At 43.4% G+C, this 21,492-nt stretch overlaps 1 protein-coding gene and 1 pseudogene across 2 annotated transcripts in view; one reads left to right on the forward strand and one right to left on the reverse strand.

Annotated features, from left to right (window-relative positions):
• Nucleotides 1–364: 364 nt before the first annotated feature.
• LOC106561445 (sarcospan-like) lies at nt 365–15,135 on the forward strand (annotated as a pseudogene).
• A 2,447-nt stretch (nt 15,136–17,582) lies between these two features.
• Nucleotides 17,583–21,492, reverse strand: part of LOC100196824 (inositol 1,4,5-trisphosphate receptor type 2) — a 150,663-nt gene continuing 146,753 nt past the window's right edge. For both annotated transcript variants that reach the window (XM_014125393.2, XM_014125392.2), the window contains exon 57: nt 17,583–20,900. In XM_014125393.2, coding sequence (XP_013980868.1) covers nt 20,817–20,900 — 84 coding nt within the window. In that variant the 3' untranslated portion in view covers nt 17,583–20,816. The remainder of the gene's footprint in view (nt 20,901–21,492) is intronic.

Raw genomic sequence — 21,492 nt, forward strand, 5'->3', positions numbered from 1 at the left:
AAGACAGATAAGGACTTGTAAAATCGATTCATAAGTAATGTTATGAAAGATCTGACAATTTAGAGGTTGTGCATTTAATTACTTACTTTCATTTTAAATGTTGCTCTGAAACCATATAATAATGTAATGATTAATTCCATTACTTTGGCATTGCTATTTATTTGGAATAAAACACCCCAAAATTCCTTATACCCTTGAGACTGAACTGTAATTGGACTAATTAATCCACGTTTTGATCATTTTAATGAAGGATCAGAGCTACAGTAATGCCCTCACATGTCTCCTGATCACATTACTTCTTCCACTAAATCATGTGACTTTGGCTTCCACCACTTGGCCCAACTGTGCATGTAACGGTGTTGACAACAGTGATCCAATCGCTCTCATTCGAGAATGACGTGGCTGACTTTTCTGTGCCAATCTTTCTTTAACCCCTAACTGCTAATTGCTTTCTATTTCCGATTACAGCAAACATTATTTTGTTTTATTTTCTATGTAACTGATGCCTGATCACATCAGTGCTTCTGGTCATGTGTTGGAGTCCCCCTTTGTGTTCCCTGCCCCCCCTCTCTTCCTCTTATTTTCCTTCAATGTGCTGCTGCTCTGCTAAGTGGCGCCAGAGCAGCTCCAGGAATCTGCTCTAAATGTTTTCCATATTAGTTCAGAGCCTTCTCTGGTTCCAAATAGCCTAGCAGCAGAGCTGGGCTTATGCTGAGAGGAACCCTGAGCAGGAAGAGGAAGGGAACGCGGCAGGTAGCAGACCCGACAGACAGCACGACGGTAAGAGACTGACAAACAAATGAACGGGAAAGGAAAGAGATTGAAAACCATCTCCCGAGAAGCTGAAGAAGAAGTGCTTGTCGCATCTCCCTGACAGAAGGTTAAGAATGGGAGAAGGGAAGAAGGGATCCGGAGGAAGAGAGAAGAGCGGAGGAGCACCCCCCATCAGAGGAGAAGAAAGAGGTGAAGGCCGAGGATGGAGGCCCAGCACCCGAGAACTCCCACAAGTGCTGTGGCTGTCACTTCCACCTACTCATCGCCCTGCTGCAGTTGCTGCTGGGGGTGGCCATCACAGCCGTGGCCTTCTTCATGGTCACCATCAGCCCCTCGCTCCTGGCCAGGGAGACCCCACACTGGGCCGGCATCCTTGTAAGCATGGACCTTCCTCGTCCGTCTGTATGCATGTTCACTCAATATGGCATAGTGCTACTGTTGTAGCTGCATGGGCTTTTGCCTTATCTTTCTCTGGTCCCTATGTTCATCTGACCTCACTACATGACTGCATGGATCCTCATCCTCATCCTCTAACAAATTAAATCAAATTTTATTGTCACACGCTTCGTAAACAGCAGGTATAGACTAACAGTGAAATGCTTGCTTACGGGCCCTTCCCTTCCCAACAAATCAAATCAAATCAAAGTTTATTAGTCACGTGCACCGAATACAACAGGTGTAGTAGACCTTACAGTGAAATGCTTACTTACAGGCTCTAACCAATAGTGCGAAAAAAAAGTATGTGTGTGTGTGTGTGTGTGTGTGTGTGTAGGTAAGTAAAGAAATAAAACAACAGTAAAAAGACATTTTAAAATAAGAGTAGCAAGGCTATATACAGACACCGGTTAGTCAGGCTGATTGAGGTAGTATGTACATGTAGGTATGGTTAAAGTGACTATGCATATATGATGAACAGAGAGTAGCAGTAGCGTAAAAAGAGGTGTTGGTGGGACACAATGCAGATAGTCCGGTTAGCCAATGTGCGGGAGCACTGGTTGGTCAGGCCAATTGAGGTAGTATGTACATGAATGTATAGTTAAAGTGACTATGCATATAAGATAAACAGAGAGTAGTGGGGGGGGGGGGCAGGGGGAGGACACACAATGCAAATAGTCTGTTCAGGAGTACTATTGCTTGGGGATAAAAACTGTTGAGAAGCCTTTTTGTCCTAGACTTGGTACTCCGGTACCGCTTACCATGCGGTAGTAGAGAGAAGAGTCTATGACTGGGGTGTCTGGGGTCTCTGACAATTTTCAGGGCCTTCCTCTGACACCACCTGGTATAGAGGGCCTGGCGGTGTCAGAGAGAAATAAAAGAGAAATAATAGAAAAGTAATAACACTTCATAATAAAAGTAATAATAAATATGCAATTAGTAACAATAACTTGGATATATCTATGGGGTAACTAGTACAGAGTCGATGTGCAGGGGTACGAGGTAATTGAGGTCGATATGTACATATAACTAGGAATAAAGTGACTAGGCAATAGGATATATAATAAACAGTAGCAGCAGTGTATGTGATAAGTCTAAAACGTTAGTGCAAAAAGGTCAATGCAGATAGTCCGGGTAGCTATTTGGTTAACTAACTATTTAGCAATATTATGGCTTGGTGTAGAAGCTGTTCAGGGTCCTGTTGTTCCAGACTTGGTGCATTGGTATTGCTTGCCGTGTGGTAGCAGAGAGAACAGTCTATGACTTGGATGGCTCAAGTCTGAACATTTTTAGGGCTGTCCTCTGACACCGCCAGTGTAGAAGTTCTGGATGGCAGGGAGCTCGACCTCAGTGATGTACTGGGCCGTCGGCATTACCCTCTGTAGCGCCTTGTGGTCGGATGCCAAGCAGTTGCCATACCAAGAGGTGATGCAGCCAGTCAATATGCTCTCAATTGTGCAGCTGTAGAACTTTTTGAGGATCTGAGGGACCATGCCAAATCTTTTCAGCCTGCTGAGGGGGAAGAGGTGTTGTTGTGTGTTGGTGTGTGTGGACCATGATAGATCCTTGGTGATGTGGACACAGAGGAACTTAAAGCTCTAGATCCGCTCCACTACAGCCCTGTCGATGTGGAGAGGGGCCTGCTCGGCCCTCCTTTTCCTGTAGTTCACGATCAGCGCCTTTGTCTTGCTGACGTTGAGGGAGAGGTTGTTGTCCTGGCACCACACTGCCAGGTCACTGACCTCCCTATAGACTGTCTCATCGTCGTCGGTGATCAGGTCTACCACTGTCAATGCAACCTTGTGTATTTACATGCATAGACACTCAGTTTGGCCACTATGGTTGCTGCCTCTGTCCAGCCTCACCTCACTGTTTGGCTGTACCTACTGTGCCTCCCATGCACTTCACCTACAATAGATGCATGGACACTGGGCTGTACCGCCTCATCCCCTGGAATGTAGCCGAATGGACTTCTCTTCTACCTTCACTGCATGCATGGCCTAATGATGTATATAAACACATCTGTATGACTCTAGCACACAGACATATGTACATATCTCCTCATCTCCACATTTGTCTCAACACATTTGCATGGCCCTCTTGTACATTACTAATTTCTACCTCTTCAGTTTGTACGCCAAATGTCCTTCTGCATAGACTTGTCACTTTGTCCCTGTTGTATTTCCACCTTGCCCTGACTGCGTGTACACATACAGTATACACCTCCTTATCAGCCTAGTCTCATCTATCTATTCACACTTCATCTTACATTATCTCCACCTAAAGTCAGAATTAGAGTTATCATGCTTTACTGCCTTTTCTATAGCTGTTAGAATCTCAGGGTTTAAAAGGGAAAGTTCCCCTCAGTCTCATTGAACACATTGGGTGACATTCTAAATGTAAACATGTTGACTACTAGCAATTAACTTGATGTTATTTTCACATTTGCTCCCTCACTCGCTGACTGTTGATTAGATCTATCTCGTAGAAGCAGTATACTGGCTTAAAGGGCTGTAACAAGTTTCAAACTTTCCCCCAACTGTAATCATGGCAAGACTTTGGCCTTGTAAAAGTAAAAGTACTTGGCTTGCAGGGAAAACAACAAGTCTAGAATGCCAGTCAGCGTTATGGCTCTTAGCCTCTTACCTCAATCCTACAGTTCGCTAATGTTTTCAGATAAATAAAGCAAACAATACTGAAAACAATAGAAGGTAACACTTTACCTTATGTTGCAACATTGTATTAACATGTAGTCAGGATTTCCACTGAAGTTCTGCTTAGGAGTAATACAAGTTACATAAGATACAGCGTTTCTATATTGAATTTGGAATATTCTCATGCTACAACAAATAATATTTCACTCTATAGAAACTACATTAATGAACGCTTTTAGCCCCAAGGCTATAGCAGCCTACTAATGATAACACAGGGGTCTGACTATGTGTTTTTCTCTACCATCTATAGCATTGACTTTCTAGTGGTGAACGTTAGCATTTCTTTAACAAAATCATGTTGTCCATGTGAGATACTTCACAGTTGCATCTCTGTACAGGAGAAAAACATGTTGTTTTCTCTCAGCTTCCCATATACCCTAATTACAGTGTGTACAGATGTGTGCAATCGGAAGTCTTAGTACACATAGGGAACATCCATTCTGAGTTTTACAGCCCAGTGAAAAACACTGAGTTTACCAAGATAATTCAATTAGATGCTGCATGTTAGTCACAAGACTCTAATATGCTCTGAGAGAGGGTGTGTGTCATTGCAACAGAGGAGGAAAACAGTTTTCGCCATAGCAGTAAGAATGTTATCAGATGACAAGCTGATGCTGAAAGTGCAGAATATTAATAGTGAACTTGGGATGAACAGCTTGAAGAGGGTTGAAGAGGCCCCTCTCAGCAGCAAATAAGATAAGAGGTTTGCGTGTGTGTGGCTGTAAGGCTTGAGCGTTGTGGGAGAGGAATCAGACGCAGGAAGCAGCGATATCGGGTAATGGCTTTTAATGAGCCCAACGGCGAAAACACAAGCCACCCCAAATAGCAATATGAGCGCACACAAAACAAAGTGCCCCAAACACAGGGGACAAACACAGTCGGCGCAAAAACACGCACTAGTGCAAAACACCAACAGCGTGTACACAAGCAATACAACAGAGAAACAATCCCGCACAAAGAGCAGGCGGGCCTACTGGCTAATATAGCCCCGCTAATGAACCCAACACAGAACAGGTGCAAACAATAATGGAAAGGGGGAAAACAAAAGGGAATCAGTGGCAGCTAGTAGGCCGGTGACGACGACCGCCGAGCGCCACCCGAGCAGGAGGGGGAGCCACCTTTGGTGGGAGTCGTGACAGTGGCTTAGAGCACCATGGAAACACTTGGTGTTTATCAGATCCGAAAAGATTTCAGTTTCCCAATAACACATATGCCATTCAGAAAATAAAAACGCAGTGATCATGGACTGGTAACTATTTACTTAAAGCATGCAGGAATAATGCAAAATGATGCAATGTAAGACTTTCATGAGCATGCATGACCCCTTATGTCTTGCCCCTGAGCAAGGCAGTTAACCCACTGTTCCCTGGGCGCCGAAGACGTAGATGTTGTTTAAGGCAGCCCTCCGCACCTCTCTGAGGGGTTGGGTTAAATGCGGAAGACACATTTCAGTTGAATGCATTCAGTTGTACAACTGGCTAGGTTTCCCCCTTTTCCTTTCCCTTCCCTTAAAGCAGCCTTTGTATTTTTAAGCAAACATGAAAGAATGGTTAACTTAAAGTATACAAGTATATTTTGCAAAGCATATCATTTAGAGAATGACCCTCAATAAATACATTTTTCGCTGTGTTCTATGTTATTCTAGTTATGTGTGGTCTCATTGCTGGGCTTCCTCCTCTACTGCACTACGTACCTACCAGATGAGAGTACCTCCATGCAATTCATCGCCAAGGTGAGACCCACATGCCATGGCCGTGGGAAGATAATTTGGGGTGGGGGTGCTGTCGATATACACTGCTCAAGAAAATAAAGGGAACACTAAAATAACACATCCTAGATCTGAATGAATGAATTAATCTTATTAAATACTTTTTTCTTTACATAGTTGAATGTGGTGACAACAAAATCACACAAAAATAATCAATGGAAATCCAATTTATCAACCCATGGAGGTCTGGATTTGGAGTCACACTGAAAATTAAAGTGGAAAACCACACTACAGGCTGATCCGCCTTTGATGTAATGTCCTTAAAATAAGTCAAAATGAGGCTCAGTAGTGTGTGTGGCCTCCACGTGCCTGTATGACCTCCCTACAACGCCTGGGCATGCTCCTGATGAGGTGGCGGATGGTCTCCTGAGGGATCTCCTCCCAGACCTGGACTAAAGCATCCGTCAACTCCTGGACAGTCTGTGGTGCAACGTGGTGTTGGTGGATGGAGCGAGACATGATGTCCCAGATGTGCTCAATTGGATTCAGGTCTGGGGAACGGGCGGGCCAGTCCATAGCATCAATGCCTTCCTCTTGCAGGAACTGCTGACACACTCCAGCCACATGAGGTCTAGCATTGTCTTGCATTAGGAGGAAACCAGGGCCAACCGCACCAGCATATGGTCTCACAAGGGGTCTGAGGATCTCATCTCGGTACCTAATGGCAGTCAGGCTACCTCTGGCGAGCACATGGAGGGCTGTGCGGCCCCCCAAAGAAATGCCACCCCACACCATGACTGACCCACCGCCAAACCGGTCATGCTGGAGGATGTTGCAGGCAGCAGAACGTTCTCCACGGCATCTCCAGACTCTGTCACGTCTGTCACATGTGCTCAGTGTGAACCTGCTTTCATCTGTGAAGAGCACAGGGCGCCAGTGGCGAATTTGCCAATCTTGGTGTTCTCTGGCAAATGCCAAACGTCCTGCACGGTGTTGGGCTGTAAGCACAACCCCCACCTGTGGACGTCGGGCCCTCATACCACCCTCATGGAGTCTGTTTCTGACCGTTTGTGCAGACACATGCACATTTGTGGCCTGCTGGAGGTCATTTTGCAGGGCTCTGGCAGTGCTTCTCCTGCTCCTCCTTGCACAAAGGCGGAGGTAGCGGTCATGCTGCTGGGTTGTTGCCCTCCTACGGCCTCCTCCACGTCTCCTGATGTACTGGCCTGTCTCCTGGTAGCGCCTCCATGCTCTGGACACTACGCTGACAAATACAGCAAACCTTCTTGCCACAGCTCGCATTGATGTGCCATCCTGGATGAGCTGCACTACCTGAGCCACTTGTGTGGGTTGTAGACTCCGTCTCATGCTACCACTAGAGTGAAAGCACCGCCAGCATTCAAAAGTGACCAAAACATCAGCCAGGAAGCATAGGAACTGAGAAGTGGTCTGTGGTCACCACCTGCAGAACCAGTCCTTTATTGGGGGTGTCTTGCTAATTGCCTATAATTTCCACCTGTTGTCTATTCAATTTGCACAACAGCATGTGAAATTTATTGTCAATCAGTGTTTCTTCCCAAGTGGACAGTTTGATTTCACAGAAGTGTGATTGACTTGGAGTTACACTGTGTTGTTTAAGTGTTCCCTTTATTTTTTTGAGCAGTATACAATACCTGTCAAAAGTTTGGACACACCTACTCATTCAAGGGTTTTTCTTTATGCTTACTATTCTCTGCATTGTAGAATAATAGTGAAGACATCAAAACTATAAAATAACACACATGGAATCATGTAGTAACCAAAAAAGTTACTGACAACATCACCAGCAAAGCAAACCTACACCATCACACCTCCTCCTCCATGCTTCACAGTGTGAATCAGGCCTTTATGGTCGATTTACTGCAAAGAAACCACCACTAAAGGACACCAATAATAAGAAGAGAGTTGCTTGGACCAAGAAACATGAGCAATGGACATTAGACCGGTGGAAATCTGTCCGTTGGTCTGATGAGTCCAAATTTGAGATTTTTGGTTCCTATCGCTGTGTCTTTGTGAGACGCAAAGTAGGTGAACGGATGATCTCTGCATGCGTGGTTCCCACCGTGAAGCATGTTGGAGGTAGTGTGATGGTGCTTTGCTGGTGACACTGTCAGTGATTTATTTAGAATTCAAGGCACACTTAACCAGCTTGGCTACCACAGCATTCTGCAGCGATACGCTATCCCATCTGGTTTGCGCTTAGTGGGACTATCATTTGTTTTTCAACAGGACAATGACCTAACACACCTCCAGGCTGTGTAAGGGCTATTTGACAAAGAAGGAGAGTGATGGAGTGCTGCATCAGATGACCTGGCCTCCACAATCACCCGACCTCAACCCAACTGAGATGGTTTGGGATGAGTTGGACCGCAGAGTGAAGGAAAAGCAGCCAACAAGGGCTCAGCATATGTGGGAACTTCTTCAAGACTGTTGGAAAAGCATTCCTCATGAAGCAGGTTGAGAGAATGCCAAGAGTGTGCAAAGCTGTCATCAAGGTAAAGGGTGGCTACTTTGAAGACCGATACCCCTGTCTGCTAACTGCTAGCTTGCCTGACCCGGTCTGCCAACTGCTTGCTTGCTAACATGGTCTGCTAACTGCTAGCTTGCCAGCCCCGGTCTGCTAACTGCTTGCTTATTTAGCCCCGGCCTACTAACTGTTAGCTTGTTAGCATCGGCCTGCTAACTGTCTGAATCGCCGTGTCCCCAGTCAGCCGAACCACTCACTGGACCCATATGTTCACTTGGCTATGCATGCCTCTCTCTAATATCAATATGCCTCGTTCATTACTGTCCTGGTTAGTGATTACTGTCTTATTTCACTGTAGAGCCTCTAGCCCTGCCCAATATGCCTTAACCAACCATGTTGTTCCACCTCTTACATATGTGATGACGTCACCTTGACTTCATTAGGCCTTAAATGAACATAATTTTGGTCTCTAGCTGATTATTTAGACAGCCTGGAGGTGTGTTAGGTCATTGTCCTTTCTAAGGTCTTCGAAAGCCAAGTTAACAAACAGATTACCGACCATTTCGAATCCCACCGTACCTTCTCCGCTATGCAATCAGGTTTCAGAGCTGGTCATGGGTGCAGCATAGCCACGCTCAAGGTCCTAAACGACATCATAACTGCCATCGATAAGAGACATTACTGTGCAGCCATATTCATCGTCCTGTCCAAGGCTTTCGACTCTGTCAATCACCACGTTCTTATTGGCAGACTTGACAGCCTTGGTTTCTCAAATGATTGTCTCGCCTGGTTTACCAACTACTTCTCTGATAGAGTTCAGTGTGTCAAATCGGAGGGCCTGCTGTCCGGACCTCTGGCAGTCTCTATGGGTGTGCCACAGGGTTCAATTCTCGGGCCGACTCTCTTCTCTGTATACATCAATGATGTTGCTCTTGCTGCTGGTGATTCTCTGATCGACCTCTACGCAGATGACACCATTCTGTATACTTCTGGCCCCTCTTTGGACACTGTGTTAACTAACCTCCTGGGTGTCTGGTTAGACTGTAAACTCTCCTTCCAGACTCAGATTAAGCATCTCCAATCTAAAATTAAATCTAGAATCGGCTTCCTATATCGCAACAAAGCATCCTTCACTCATGCTGCCAAACATACCCTCATAAAACTGACCATCCTACCAATCCTCGACTTCGGTGATGTCATCTACAAAATAGCCTCCAACACTCTACTCAACAAACTGGATGCAGTCTATCACAGTGCCATCCGTTTTGTCACCAAAGCCCCATACACTACCCACCATTGCGACCTGTACGCTCTCGTTGGTTGGCCCTCGCTTCATACTCGTCGCCAAACCCACTGGCTACAGGTTATCTACAAGTCTCTGCTAGGTAAAACCCCGCCTTATCTCAGCTCACTGGTCACCATACCAGCACCCACTCGTAGCACGCGCTCCAGCAGGTATATCTCACTGGTCACCCCCAAAGCCAATTCCTCCTTTGGTCGTCTTTCCTTCCAGTTCTCTGCTGCCAATGACTGGAACAAACGGCAAAAATCTCTGAAGCTGGAGATTCATATCTCCCTCACTAGCTTTAAGCATCAGCTGTCAGAGCAGCTCACAGATCCCTGCACCTGTACATAGCCCATCTGTAAACAGCCCATCTATCTACCTACCTCATCCCCATACTGTATGTATTTATTTATCTTGCTCCTTTGCACCCCAGTATCTCTACTTGCACATTCATCTTCTGCACATCTACCATTCCAGTGTTTAATTGCTATATTGTAATTACTTCGCCACCATGGCCTATTTATTGCCTTAACTTACCTCATTTGCACTCACTGTATATAGACTTTTTGTTTTCTTTTGTTCTACTGTACTATTGACTGTATGTTTTGTTTATTCCATGTGTAACTCTGTGTTGTTGTATGCGTCAAATTGCTATGCTTTATCTTGGCCAGGCCGCAGTTGCAAATGAGAACTTGTTCTCAACTAGCCTACCTGGTTAAATAAAGGTGAAAAAAAATGTCTCAAATCTAAAATATATTTTGATTTCTTTAACACTTTTTTGGTTACTACATGATTCTATATGTGTTATTTCATAGTTTTGAGGTCTTCACTGCTTTTCTACAACATACAAAATAGTAAAAATAAAGAAAAACCATTGAATGAGTAGGTGTGTTCAAACCTTTTGACTGGTACTGTAAATATATTTTCCCTATTTATCGGAGGCCTCAGCACCCCTACTTCCCACGGCTATGCCACATGCCCTCTGACAATTTCCTGCCCAACTCAGATCTAATGGATGATTGGTACTATTTAAAAGAATACCATTCATTACCAACCCCCCCCCGTTCAAATCAACCATACAAAGGTTGTACTTAGTCAGTTGGATCTGATTTAAAGTAATGTGTAGGGCCAATATACTACAGCACAGAGAACATTGATTGTCACATTGACATACTGTACGCAGACCTGGTTTCAAATACTATAATCTTTTGAATACTTGTTTTAGCCTGGCTAGAGTGCCATATGGACAGGGTTGGCACTTTTGCAACTGTTCTTTTAGTTCCATTGCAACAGGCAAGCTCAATGAAGCTCAGATAAAGTATTTTAATTTATTTAAAATATGATTTGAACCCATGTCTGATTGTAGGGTTGTATGGTTGAACCATAAAGGTGATACTGTATGTATAGGGCCATACAGAGAAATGCAGAACACAGCATGTCTATTGGCAAAGCTCTGTAGGAAGCCTATGGGTAGATGAGCGCAGTTATTGGACATGACTTGATCGTTTCATTTAATTAGCCATACAATGAAGGCAATTGGAATTTCCAACCAATTAATAATACATTGATTATATAATGCGAAAAACTCTCAAAGTGATACAGTGAGTGCACTAAAAACAAGAGACGTGGACAAAAAAGGACAACTAGACAGGGCCACTGGCACAGAGAACACAGCTGACGCTACAAGGACAAAGACAACAAAAGAAAACAGCTATAACTAATCGAATGCCTTCCTAAAGAGGACGTTTTTTATGCAATTTTTAAAGGAGCCCAGAGTCTATGGTGCCTTCACGTGGTCTGAGAGAGCATTTCAGAGGCACGGGGGCGGTCGAGCAGATAGCCCAGTCCATTTCAGAGGCACGGGGGCGGTCGAGCAGATAGCCCAGTCCATTTCAGAGGCACGGGGGCGGTCGAGCAGATAGCCCAGTCCCCCATGGAGCAGAGCTTGGTCCTGGGGACGTGGAGGAGTAGGCTATCATGCGATCTGAGGTTGCGGTGAGATTATGGTATAGCAGCAGTTATTTGAGGTATTTGTAATTATTAAGGATCCCCATTAGTTCATGCCAAGGCAGCAGCTACTCTTCCTGGGGTAGCAACATTAAGGCAGTTATAAACAATTAAACATTTTATAAAACTTTTCACAACACATTGTGTTCCCTCAGGCCACTACTCTACTATCACATATCTACAATACAACATACATGTGTACGAGTGTGTAGAGTGCGTGTCTTATCATGTGTATGTGTCTCTTCACAGTCCCTGCTGTTCCATAAGGTGTATTTTTATCTGTTTTTTAAATCTGATTCTACTGCTTGCATCAGTTTCCTGATGTGGAATAAAGTTCCATGTAGCCATGGCTCTATGTAGTACTCCCAAAGTCTGTTCTTAACTTGGGGATTATGAAGAGACCTCTGGTGGCATGTCTTGTGGGGTATGCTGGGTGTCCAAGCTGTGTGCTAGTAGTTTATACAGACACCTCGGTGCATGCAGCATGTCAACACTTCTTATGTTGGGGCATTGCCATGGATGCACTGGAATGTCAGCAGGAGGGTTTTGAATTCAATTCTGAGTGAGACTGGGAGGCAGTGCAGAGATGCCAGAATGGGGAGCATCGTCCAAATATAACATTTTCACAGGTGGACTTCCTCCACTCAATATGTATGTAGAAGTTGTGACACTACTTGTTCGGGCGGCGTTCGGCGGTCATCGTCACCGGCTTTCTAGCTGCCACCGATCCATGTTTCTTTGTCCATTTGTTATGTCTTGATTGTTCACACCTGGTTCCCATTTCGTTGTGATTACCTCCCTATTTAAACCCTCTGGTTCTCATGATGTTTTGTGCGTTATTGTTTTTCTGTTGGTCGTGTGTATAGTTATTTTTTTTTTTTATCCCTGCGTGGATTTTGTATGATGAAATTTTCTTAGAGTAAAATACGTATGTTTTACTCAGTTCGGTGTCCTGCGACTGACTCCATTTCTCATTTCCTATACACGGACACTGACAAGTAGTCTTATAACGTGTATAAATTGAACAATACATTAAAAAAGTAATACAATCTACATTCCGTGGTATAAATGTATGCAACAAAAGATTGTCCCTATTTTCGCCTTCTTCATGTCTTCCTAAAGTTCATAGCCTAACATAACACGTGAGTACAGCTATATAAACGGCTTTGTGAAGTGCTTCTAGCACGCTTTGGTTCAGCACAGCACAATACATCTCATGATGTACTTTAATTCTCAATATTTCACAGTGGTTTTTAAATAAACATAAACACCATTTCAAATTAAGCAAGCATCAAACATGACATAATGCTATAAGAGGCGTGTACTGGAAAACAAATACTGAGCGAATCAGGGCTATGTTACGTAACCTGTGGATTTAGATGAAGGGCTAGCGTTATTGGGATTGTACACTCCAATTACATAAACCACACAAAGCCCCTCTCACACATTATCAAGCTGTATTTTTAGACATCGTTTACATAATGTGTACATACCCACACAACATGTGGATAAAGGTACAGTGGATGGTAGCTGCAGGGGATTCTCACATGAAGACTACTTTCAGCAGTCAGTCCTCCATTGAAAGGATACTTCCAACTGGAACGTTTTGTGTGAAAATAACTGAATTATTTTGAAAATAACTCCCAATGACATCAAAGGGGGTCATTTTCTTTGTATCTTTTTGACATGTAAAATATTGACGTTTTAAAATATATACACACTGGTATGGTACTGCTGGACATAATGAATGAGGTTATAAAGTGGTGAAGTGCCCCTTTAAGAGTGTCTCTCAGGGTCAGGTTCTACCTCTGGCCGATAGCCAGGACCTGCAGGTATTTATTGGCCGCTGTGCGAGGAGATAATTGTTAGCAGACAAACATATTTATATGGCTAGAGAGGGGGCATACCTTGTTCTCTAAGGCTGTGTTTACACAGCCACCCTAAAAATCCAAATCAGATTTTGTTTTCCATATCCCAATTATTTTTCTGTCTACACTTTTACATGTGACCCACATCAAATCTGTGCATTCACACTGATGTAGCACACGGATGGAATGCTCATTTCTGGTCACTGTTCCTTTAAATATTGGGGTGGTTGTCATGGAAACGGTAGGTAATGAGCAAAGCAAAATAATGATCAGAGAGCCATATATGGATCATCAGGTTTGTATCAGGAGTCAGATCCACATATAGAGGTGGTATAAATCGAAAGTCAAAAGAACATATTCCATGTGTTTTTCTGCTGTTTACACATAAGGGAAAAGACAACGAGTTGTATGTCTTTACTCCGCTTACTGTAACACATTAAATTACTGATTAGCGTGACTTTTACACAGGCAGCCCAATTCAGATATTTTGCCAATTATTTGCATATCTGATACCTATCTGATCTTTTCCCTAATGTGTAAACAGTAAAACACATGGAATCTAATCTTTTGACTTATACCACATAAATCAAAAGTAAAAAGATCCGATTCCATTAGATTTTTTTGCTGTCATTGTCATTTAAAGTAGCGTAAAGTAGCGTAAAGACATAAAACTCCAGTTGTCTTAGTGTAGACAACTAGAGTCATGTTTAATAAGGCTCCAACAGTGAAAATGCTTTGTAACAGTGTTGTCATTCATAGTCTGTCCTCTGTTTCAAGTAATTTCATTGCATGCCTGCAGAACATGACCCTGCTGTTGTCCTTCAGGATTAATGATGACCTCCCTCTAAAAATGTATCCCCGGCCCTGGAATCCCCACTATGCTTAGATATTCTATGCTATACTAAACTAGCTCACCTCTTCTCCTCTCCCCCTCCAGCTGCTGTACTAAAGCACTGGTATGTGCCTTGGGGGCCTTCGTCATGTGGAAGCGCCGCTATCAAGTGTTCTTCGTGGAGCTGCAGATGGGCTCGCCCTCCTTCCAGCACTGGTAGAAGGTCTGATGGGAGTTGTAGGAAGAAGAGGCCCATGATGATGTCATGATGATGTGTTAGCCCATGATGATGCCACTATTGAGGGTAGAGTATTGAGAGATCAGCCAATCAGAATCTTCACTCATTCTTCTCGAATGGACAGATGTATTACACAAAACCTTTTGGTGTGTGCATAAGTGTGTGTTTAGGTTGTTCTCAATCATATTAACATTTTGGGGTCGTTGACTTTTTCTATAATGGCTTTTTGAACGACTTTTATATACTGTGTGGATAACTTTGTACTCGTAGTTGCCAATGCTACATGAGATATTTCTAATAGATAAAGAAAAGACACCAAACTACCAAAGGGGTACTTGGACGGACAGCTGGACCGTGCCATCCGAAGAGGGAAATGATGTTTACATGGCTCATTGGCTAATTCAGCAGGACAGTGTCCCACTCTCTTCAATAGTGAAGACAGTACGTTAAATCAGTTGTCTCAAGTTGAGAGATTTGCCTTATGTAAAAATCAACTTTTGTGGTTCATAAATCACACGACACAACCGGAGACTAGAGCAGAATGAGAAAGAGAAACGTGATGCATTAGCGTTAACTAGTGGTGGGTGGTAATATGGTATTTACTGTACAAGAAGAAAAACTGAGAAATCTGTTTAATCTTCAATAGATTTAATTGGTGAGCGTTTTCAAGTAACTTACATGTACATTAGAGAAAAAACGACTGCCAACGTCCATTTTCTATGCCTTTTAGCTTAGATTCACTTTTACTTTGAATAAATGGTGTTGACTTAAGTCCTTGAATCACAGTTTTATTATGTATGTCACATGCAATCCTACTTCTGTTTCTTAATCCAATTCTGAAATACTGTTGATTAAAAATATGTGAATGAATGAATGCGTTTTGCCTTAGAGCTACAGTATCCCACCTAGCTATCACTGAAGACAGCAGACATCTTTCGAGGGAAGCATAATAACTATCTGAGCTGGAGTCTTTTCGTTCCCTTACTAGAAGGGATAAGGGATCTGTGTCTCTCACCATACCCCTCCAAGGGAAAAGCATGACACCACCAGATATTTTGGACTGCAAAAATACACTACAGCAGCATGTTATCAGATTAAGTGAGAAAGTTAAATGGCATTAGAAGGCCTGGGCCTTGTTCATTAGACACCAAACGAATGAAAAAAATACTTAAACAGGGAGGGACTACTAGGGTGTTCCCTAATGAAAACAGCCCTGATGTTTGTGGTGTTTTTGATTGGCCTGAGGGTGTATGAACTACAATGTGACCATACCGCCTCATCATCCCCACAGCATGACACAGGAAGTAACATGCAGCCCATCACGAGGGAAGTGTATTTATACAACTGTCAGTAAAGAGTTCTTTCCCTCCCACAAAATGTGTTTTCTTCCTTTGAAAACACAAACACCTGCTTGAAATGGTCATAGATCTGTGAAGGGTAAAAACAGATATCTGATCTGTTGTCCTGTGAATTTCTTCAGAGCCTTTGAGAGGGAGATGATTGTAGGAGATCAATGAGGCGATCAATTACTTAATTGGATCAACCTTACAGTGGGAGCAGAACACTTTCAAGTAACTAAAATGAAATGAAAACAAGCTAAATCACCAATGTGTGATACACTTCTGTTATTGAGACGCTTCACTTCAGTAATGGCCACATGCACCTGGCATAACCGAAACTATCAAAAAAAACATGTCAACATTATTTGAAAATACTTATTTTTCTTTTGTCACACTGCAACACAAAAATACCTTAGTTTGTCACACTGCAACATCTAACACATATGCTTACAACAACCATTCAGTAAACCCACCATCCAAACATTAGCGTGGCTGAGTCCCAGAGGGGTTTATGGCATAATGTCCTGTTTATTGTCCTACTAATATTGGGTGGGTTCGAGTTCACCCTGACAGAACAACACGTGACTTTGGGCGGGGACTGCCAGTGTCGAGAGACTCAAAGATGGCCGGTGTCCAATTGTGTCTAAGCACACGTGCACACATCGTGTTGTTCTCATGCACAAAACATGTAGAATGGACAATGGAAATACAGTGTACCTGGCCCAATCCACTACTAGTGAACCCAGTCATAGTCATATCAGAGACTAAGAATTCTAAGAGTCATTCCAGACAGTTCCTCAGAATCACAAGTGTACAGTAAGAGACATTGACCTGGAAGTGGTTACTCATAACATTACATCAGTATGTTCTCAGACTATGAGCAGCACTAGACAGTGGAAAGACTTCTTTCTGGTCCGGAGCAGCACCTTACACCACTACAGTCCACTGGCAGGACATGCCCAACAGAAGCAGGTACAAAGCAGTACATTAACTATGGTGGTATCTGTCCTACCATTTTAATTGTATGAGAAAGATTTTTGAGAATATATGGCTGAAATTGTCCCCAGTTGCTCACGTCATTGAAATAAAATTAAAAACAAAGCAGTGGATGTTTATGACTGTGCCATACAGTAGACAGATTCAGGGGTGGCAAGCCCCATCACTGCCTCTAGCCTTCCCTTCCCTCCTTTCCCTCACCTCAGAGTCGGAGCATTTCAGATATGCTGGACTTTCCACTTCCTGCCTTGCTCAGTGACAGCTGTGGGTTATTATGACACCACGTGCAGCTAATTTTAACAGCTGTCTCACAGAGGCGGCATAATCCAACGCAGCCTCGCCAGAATCAACACTAACAAAACATAACCGGGCCATTTCTGAACGTGAGCCCTGTCCTGTTTTTTTAGCATACAATATAGCTCAGTATGTATATTAGTTATTTTACAGGTTTTTTTGGTCATCTTTATTTTGTTATAACTCGACTGTATTCCTGCTGACCCAAAGTCAACATCAGGCATCTAATGTGTGTTAACTAGCTGTTCTTATCCAGTTAATTAGATGGAAGAAGCAGAATAGTTGCAGTGTGATTAAAGCATGATGTTTACTGTGAGCGTTGATCAATTGCAGATGACCGCAGGATCTGACCATGAGGTGGAACGTGACACTGTAATGCCACTGAGCCAGTGGTGCTGTTAGGGGGGCTAAAGGTCCCATTCTGGGGTCATGATCCGTGTGAGTAAATGAGTGTGTGTGGGTGTGTAGGTGGCCCACAACTGTAGGACAAACATGAATTTCAACCCCAAAACAACAATTATTCAACCCCAAGACGGCTGACTAAATACACAGAGACAGTGATCAACTCAAGGCAGAAACATCCAGTCTCATTTTATCATAGATTTATTACAATATAGCATCTGAACAACATAAAATACTATCTGTTTACAGAAAAGTGTCAAAGGGCATTCCCCTCTGAAGTGCATACATACTCTCATACTGTCATGTGATTGTGGAAGATAAAAACTTTTACAGACATACAAGTTTTATACACACATATTCAATTGAATTCCATGTGACTGAGTTACATGGCTGAGTTACAAGAGTTAAAAACGACAACAGAAAATCGCTTGACCAATTGGCAACAAATTTGGTATATAGCATCTATGAACGTCTTTAAACACAATATTTTCCAAGACTCTAGCTCAAACAACATGGCCACTATAAGCCAATGAGCTTGCATGATTGTTTTTTCCTGTTTTTACAGGAAACCTAACCATACTCTACAAGTTAGCTCCACCCAGATCCCTGAGCGTGTGTGCCAAATTTCATCAATCTGAGTCAAACAGATCAAGAGATATAAACATGTGCCCATGACAGTGCCACTTTGTGGTTGATCTAAATGTGCTTGCATATGTTGAGTTTTGACAGTGTTTGGAACATGTGTATGAAGTTGTTAAAATACAAATATCTGTGTCTGATTTATATGCATTTATGTGCCAGGTCACGCCCACTTAAATGTTTATTGGTCAGTAGCGGCCATGTTGTTTGAGATGCTATCCTGGAAAATATTGCTTTGAGAGAACTTGGTACATAGATACCATGAATGAAGTTTCATGCAGATCGGTCATTCGATGCCAGATGAGTAGCGTTTTAAATGTTTAACAAAAAATTGGAAATGGTGGAAAATCCATCATGGAAAAACGTATGCGTCATCGAAGCAAATTTGTTCCTTGTAAGGAGAGGGACCTATGTACCGAATTTCATGACTCTAGCTGAACCGGGGTAAGGGACATGACCTTTCAAAGTTTGCATCTTCAATCGCTTGTTATAAAGCCACCATGAGGCCAATTGACATGGCATTGCTTGAGAGGGTGTGGGGCCCATAGGCCTTTACCATCATGCCAAATTGCACCCTCTTAGGACTTACAGGAATGTGCGAATTCATTTTCCTTGGCGGAAGAAGATGTATAATAATGAACGCCAACAAATACAATAGGGCTTCTCACAGCTTCACTGCTTGAACCCCTAACAAGCCATAGAGAATGATCATTACAGTATGAGATGAGTTGATGCCTATGTCCCAAATAGCAATCTATTCTCTATCTATTGCCCTACTTTTGACCAGGGCCCAGAAGCACCTACTTGAGCCCTCTGGACCATGGTCAAAAGTAAGGCACTACATAGGAAACAGGGAGCCATTTGGGACGCACCCCACGATTACAGTATGATCAAACATCTCTATCAACATGAGTGAGTTACTAAGACTATCTACTGTATTGGACACAAGCACATGATTTTCAAATCAGTCCTCCTGACTACATTCTGTACCAATATAAGATTTAAGACTCAAGGCATTTCAAGTAAATTCCGTACAGATAATCAGATTATCTTCATATACATTTTCTTTTCATTCTGTTATTTATAGACTATGTACAATATGAATAGAAAGTCATAATGCTGTTCAGGGATTGCATTATCACGGAGGACACTTCTCTGAGAGAAAAGGCGACAACACTTTACTTGAACTCGTCGTGAAGCTTCATAGCATAAGGCTAAATACCACAATACATGTAAATATACATGTGTCATAACATTGGCATAGTATATCCTGGAGACCGGACACATGCTATGAAGCTTTACGACATGTTAATGAAACTGGTATGAAGCATTATGGCAGCGAGTTCAAGTAAAGTGTAAAACAAAAGGCAAAGTAACGTCATATGCAAATCCGTTTCTCCAGTTGTACGTTAACATTTTTTAAAAGTGCAGGATATTGAGAACATTGACTATCACAGTCATAATGATTGAGATGACAAAGCAATGTTACCCCCCAAGGCAGCCAGGCGGTAAGTTGATCAATGTTACCCCCCAAGGCAGCCAGGCGGTAAGCTGATCAATGTTACCCTCCAAGGCAGCCAGGCGGTAAGTTGATCAATGTTACCCTCCAAGGCAGCCAGGCGGTAAGTTGATCAATGTTACCCTCCAAGGCAGCCAGGCGGTAAGTTGATCAATGTTACCCTCCAAGGCAGCCAGGCGGTAAGTTGATCAATGTTACCCCCAAGGCAGCCAGGCGGTAAGTTGATCAATGTTACCCTCCAAGGCAGCCAGGCGGTAAGTTGATCAATGTTACCCTCCAAGGCAGCCAGGCGGTAAGTTGATCAATGTTACCCTCCAAGGCAGCCAGGCGGTAAGTTGATCAATGTTACCCCCCAAGGCAGCCAGGCGGTAAGTTGATCAATGTTACCCTCCAAGGCAGCCAGGCGGTAAGTTGATCAATGTTCCATTTCTAATTCCAAAGTATAAAAAATTTAATAGTCCAGTTCCGTTCACAAGTTAACAGGTCATATTAAAACATATCCAAAGAGAATAACCACACAAACAGATCTGAGACCAGGCTAATGATCAAATACTTCACCTTAAAGTTACACGTACACCCTTTCCAAAGAGGGCCTATCAGTAATACAAGGAGCAGCCTTTCAAGTCCAAAGAGAACTGAACAACACCAACCAACCCAATGTACTAATACCTAACCTGCGTATAGCCCAGTCTCTGTCGTCATCTTAGTCTCAGACACAGTACACTGACAATACCGAAGGAAGAGCGTGGCTGCCCACAGAGCCACTGTACTTAACCTTTAACCCTCTCCCATGACCTCCAGTCTGCAGGAGTCTGCCATAGTGACACTGGCCAATGTGTGGCATGCCTGGGATCTCATTCAGAGGCTCACTCATTGAGCAGCAGGGCTGACATGGGATGATCAGAATGTCTGGGCAGCTTGTGCTGTCCTAAAGGCAGACATCACTGTACTGTTCTATGTGAGAGGGTGATGCTGGGTGAGGAGTCAGTACACTGTCTAAGAACAAGGCACTGTTTGCTTTGAATACAAGGCACTGTTTGCTTTGAATACAAAGCACTGTTTGAGTAAATTATGTGTGTGGGCCAGTGGCTGCTGGCCCCATAAATCTGATACTATTGTGTGGGTGCGTGTGTGTACTGTATGCACATTGTATATGTGTGTGTGTGTGTGTGTGTGTGTGTGTGTGTGTGTGTGTGCACGTGTTTGTGGCCCCTTTGTGTACCAGCAGTTTTCTCTGTTAGCAGGGGGACCCAGGCCCCTCAGTGTGCTGGGATGTGGTGGTTGTTGACCCCAGCAGGCCCCAGGAAGCCCATCATCTGTTTATTCTTCCTCTGCTCTGTCATCTGGGGAGAAGAGAAGGAAATAATAACTTATTCAATATAAACTACACACAGCGTTGCCAGTTTGGGCAGTTTTCAATTAAATCTTATCAGTACCCAAATCTGTAGTTTTCATTCTGTATACAGGTACGAGTGTGAAGGGCCAATTAGCTTTGATTTCCTGTCTTCCATACTCACCCTGCTCTATGTAATATTTCAGAAACAATTGTCTGACTTGAGTCCTTAACAACTCTCCTAGGTAAACACAGCAATGTCTGTGATAACATGAACACCAGCACTTTGATTGTTCTGCCACGGAGAGGCCTGTGACTGCCTTGAGTTTACATGTAGGAGAGGCAGGTGATGTGGTTGTGATGATGGGGTCGTGATGATCGGGTGATGATCGGGTGATGGTGAGTGTTGAGATCTGTCACACTACTTGCTGCACACAACTAGTTAGCCCAAGGTCAGGGAGGGAAATTGCCTCGTACATAAAGGCATGATAACCTCAGAGAAAATGACAAGTGCATGTGAATGAGTAGATGTGAGTGAGTAGACCCGTGGTGATCTGTGCCTTGGGATGTCATGAAGGAGTTGAGAGCCTCTTGGTCAGAGA

The sequence above is a fragment of the Salmo salar genome, chromosome ssa10, assembly GCF_905237065.1.
Source record: "Salmo salar chromosome ssa10, Ssal_v3.1, whole genome shotgun sequence".
In the NCBI taxonomy this organism is placed as follows: domain Eukaryota; kingdom Metazoa; phylum Chordata; class Actinopteri; order Salmoniformes; family Salmonidae; genus Salmo; species Salmo salar.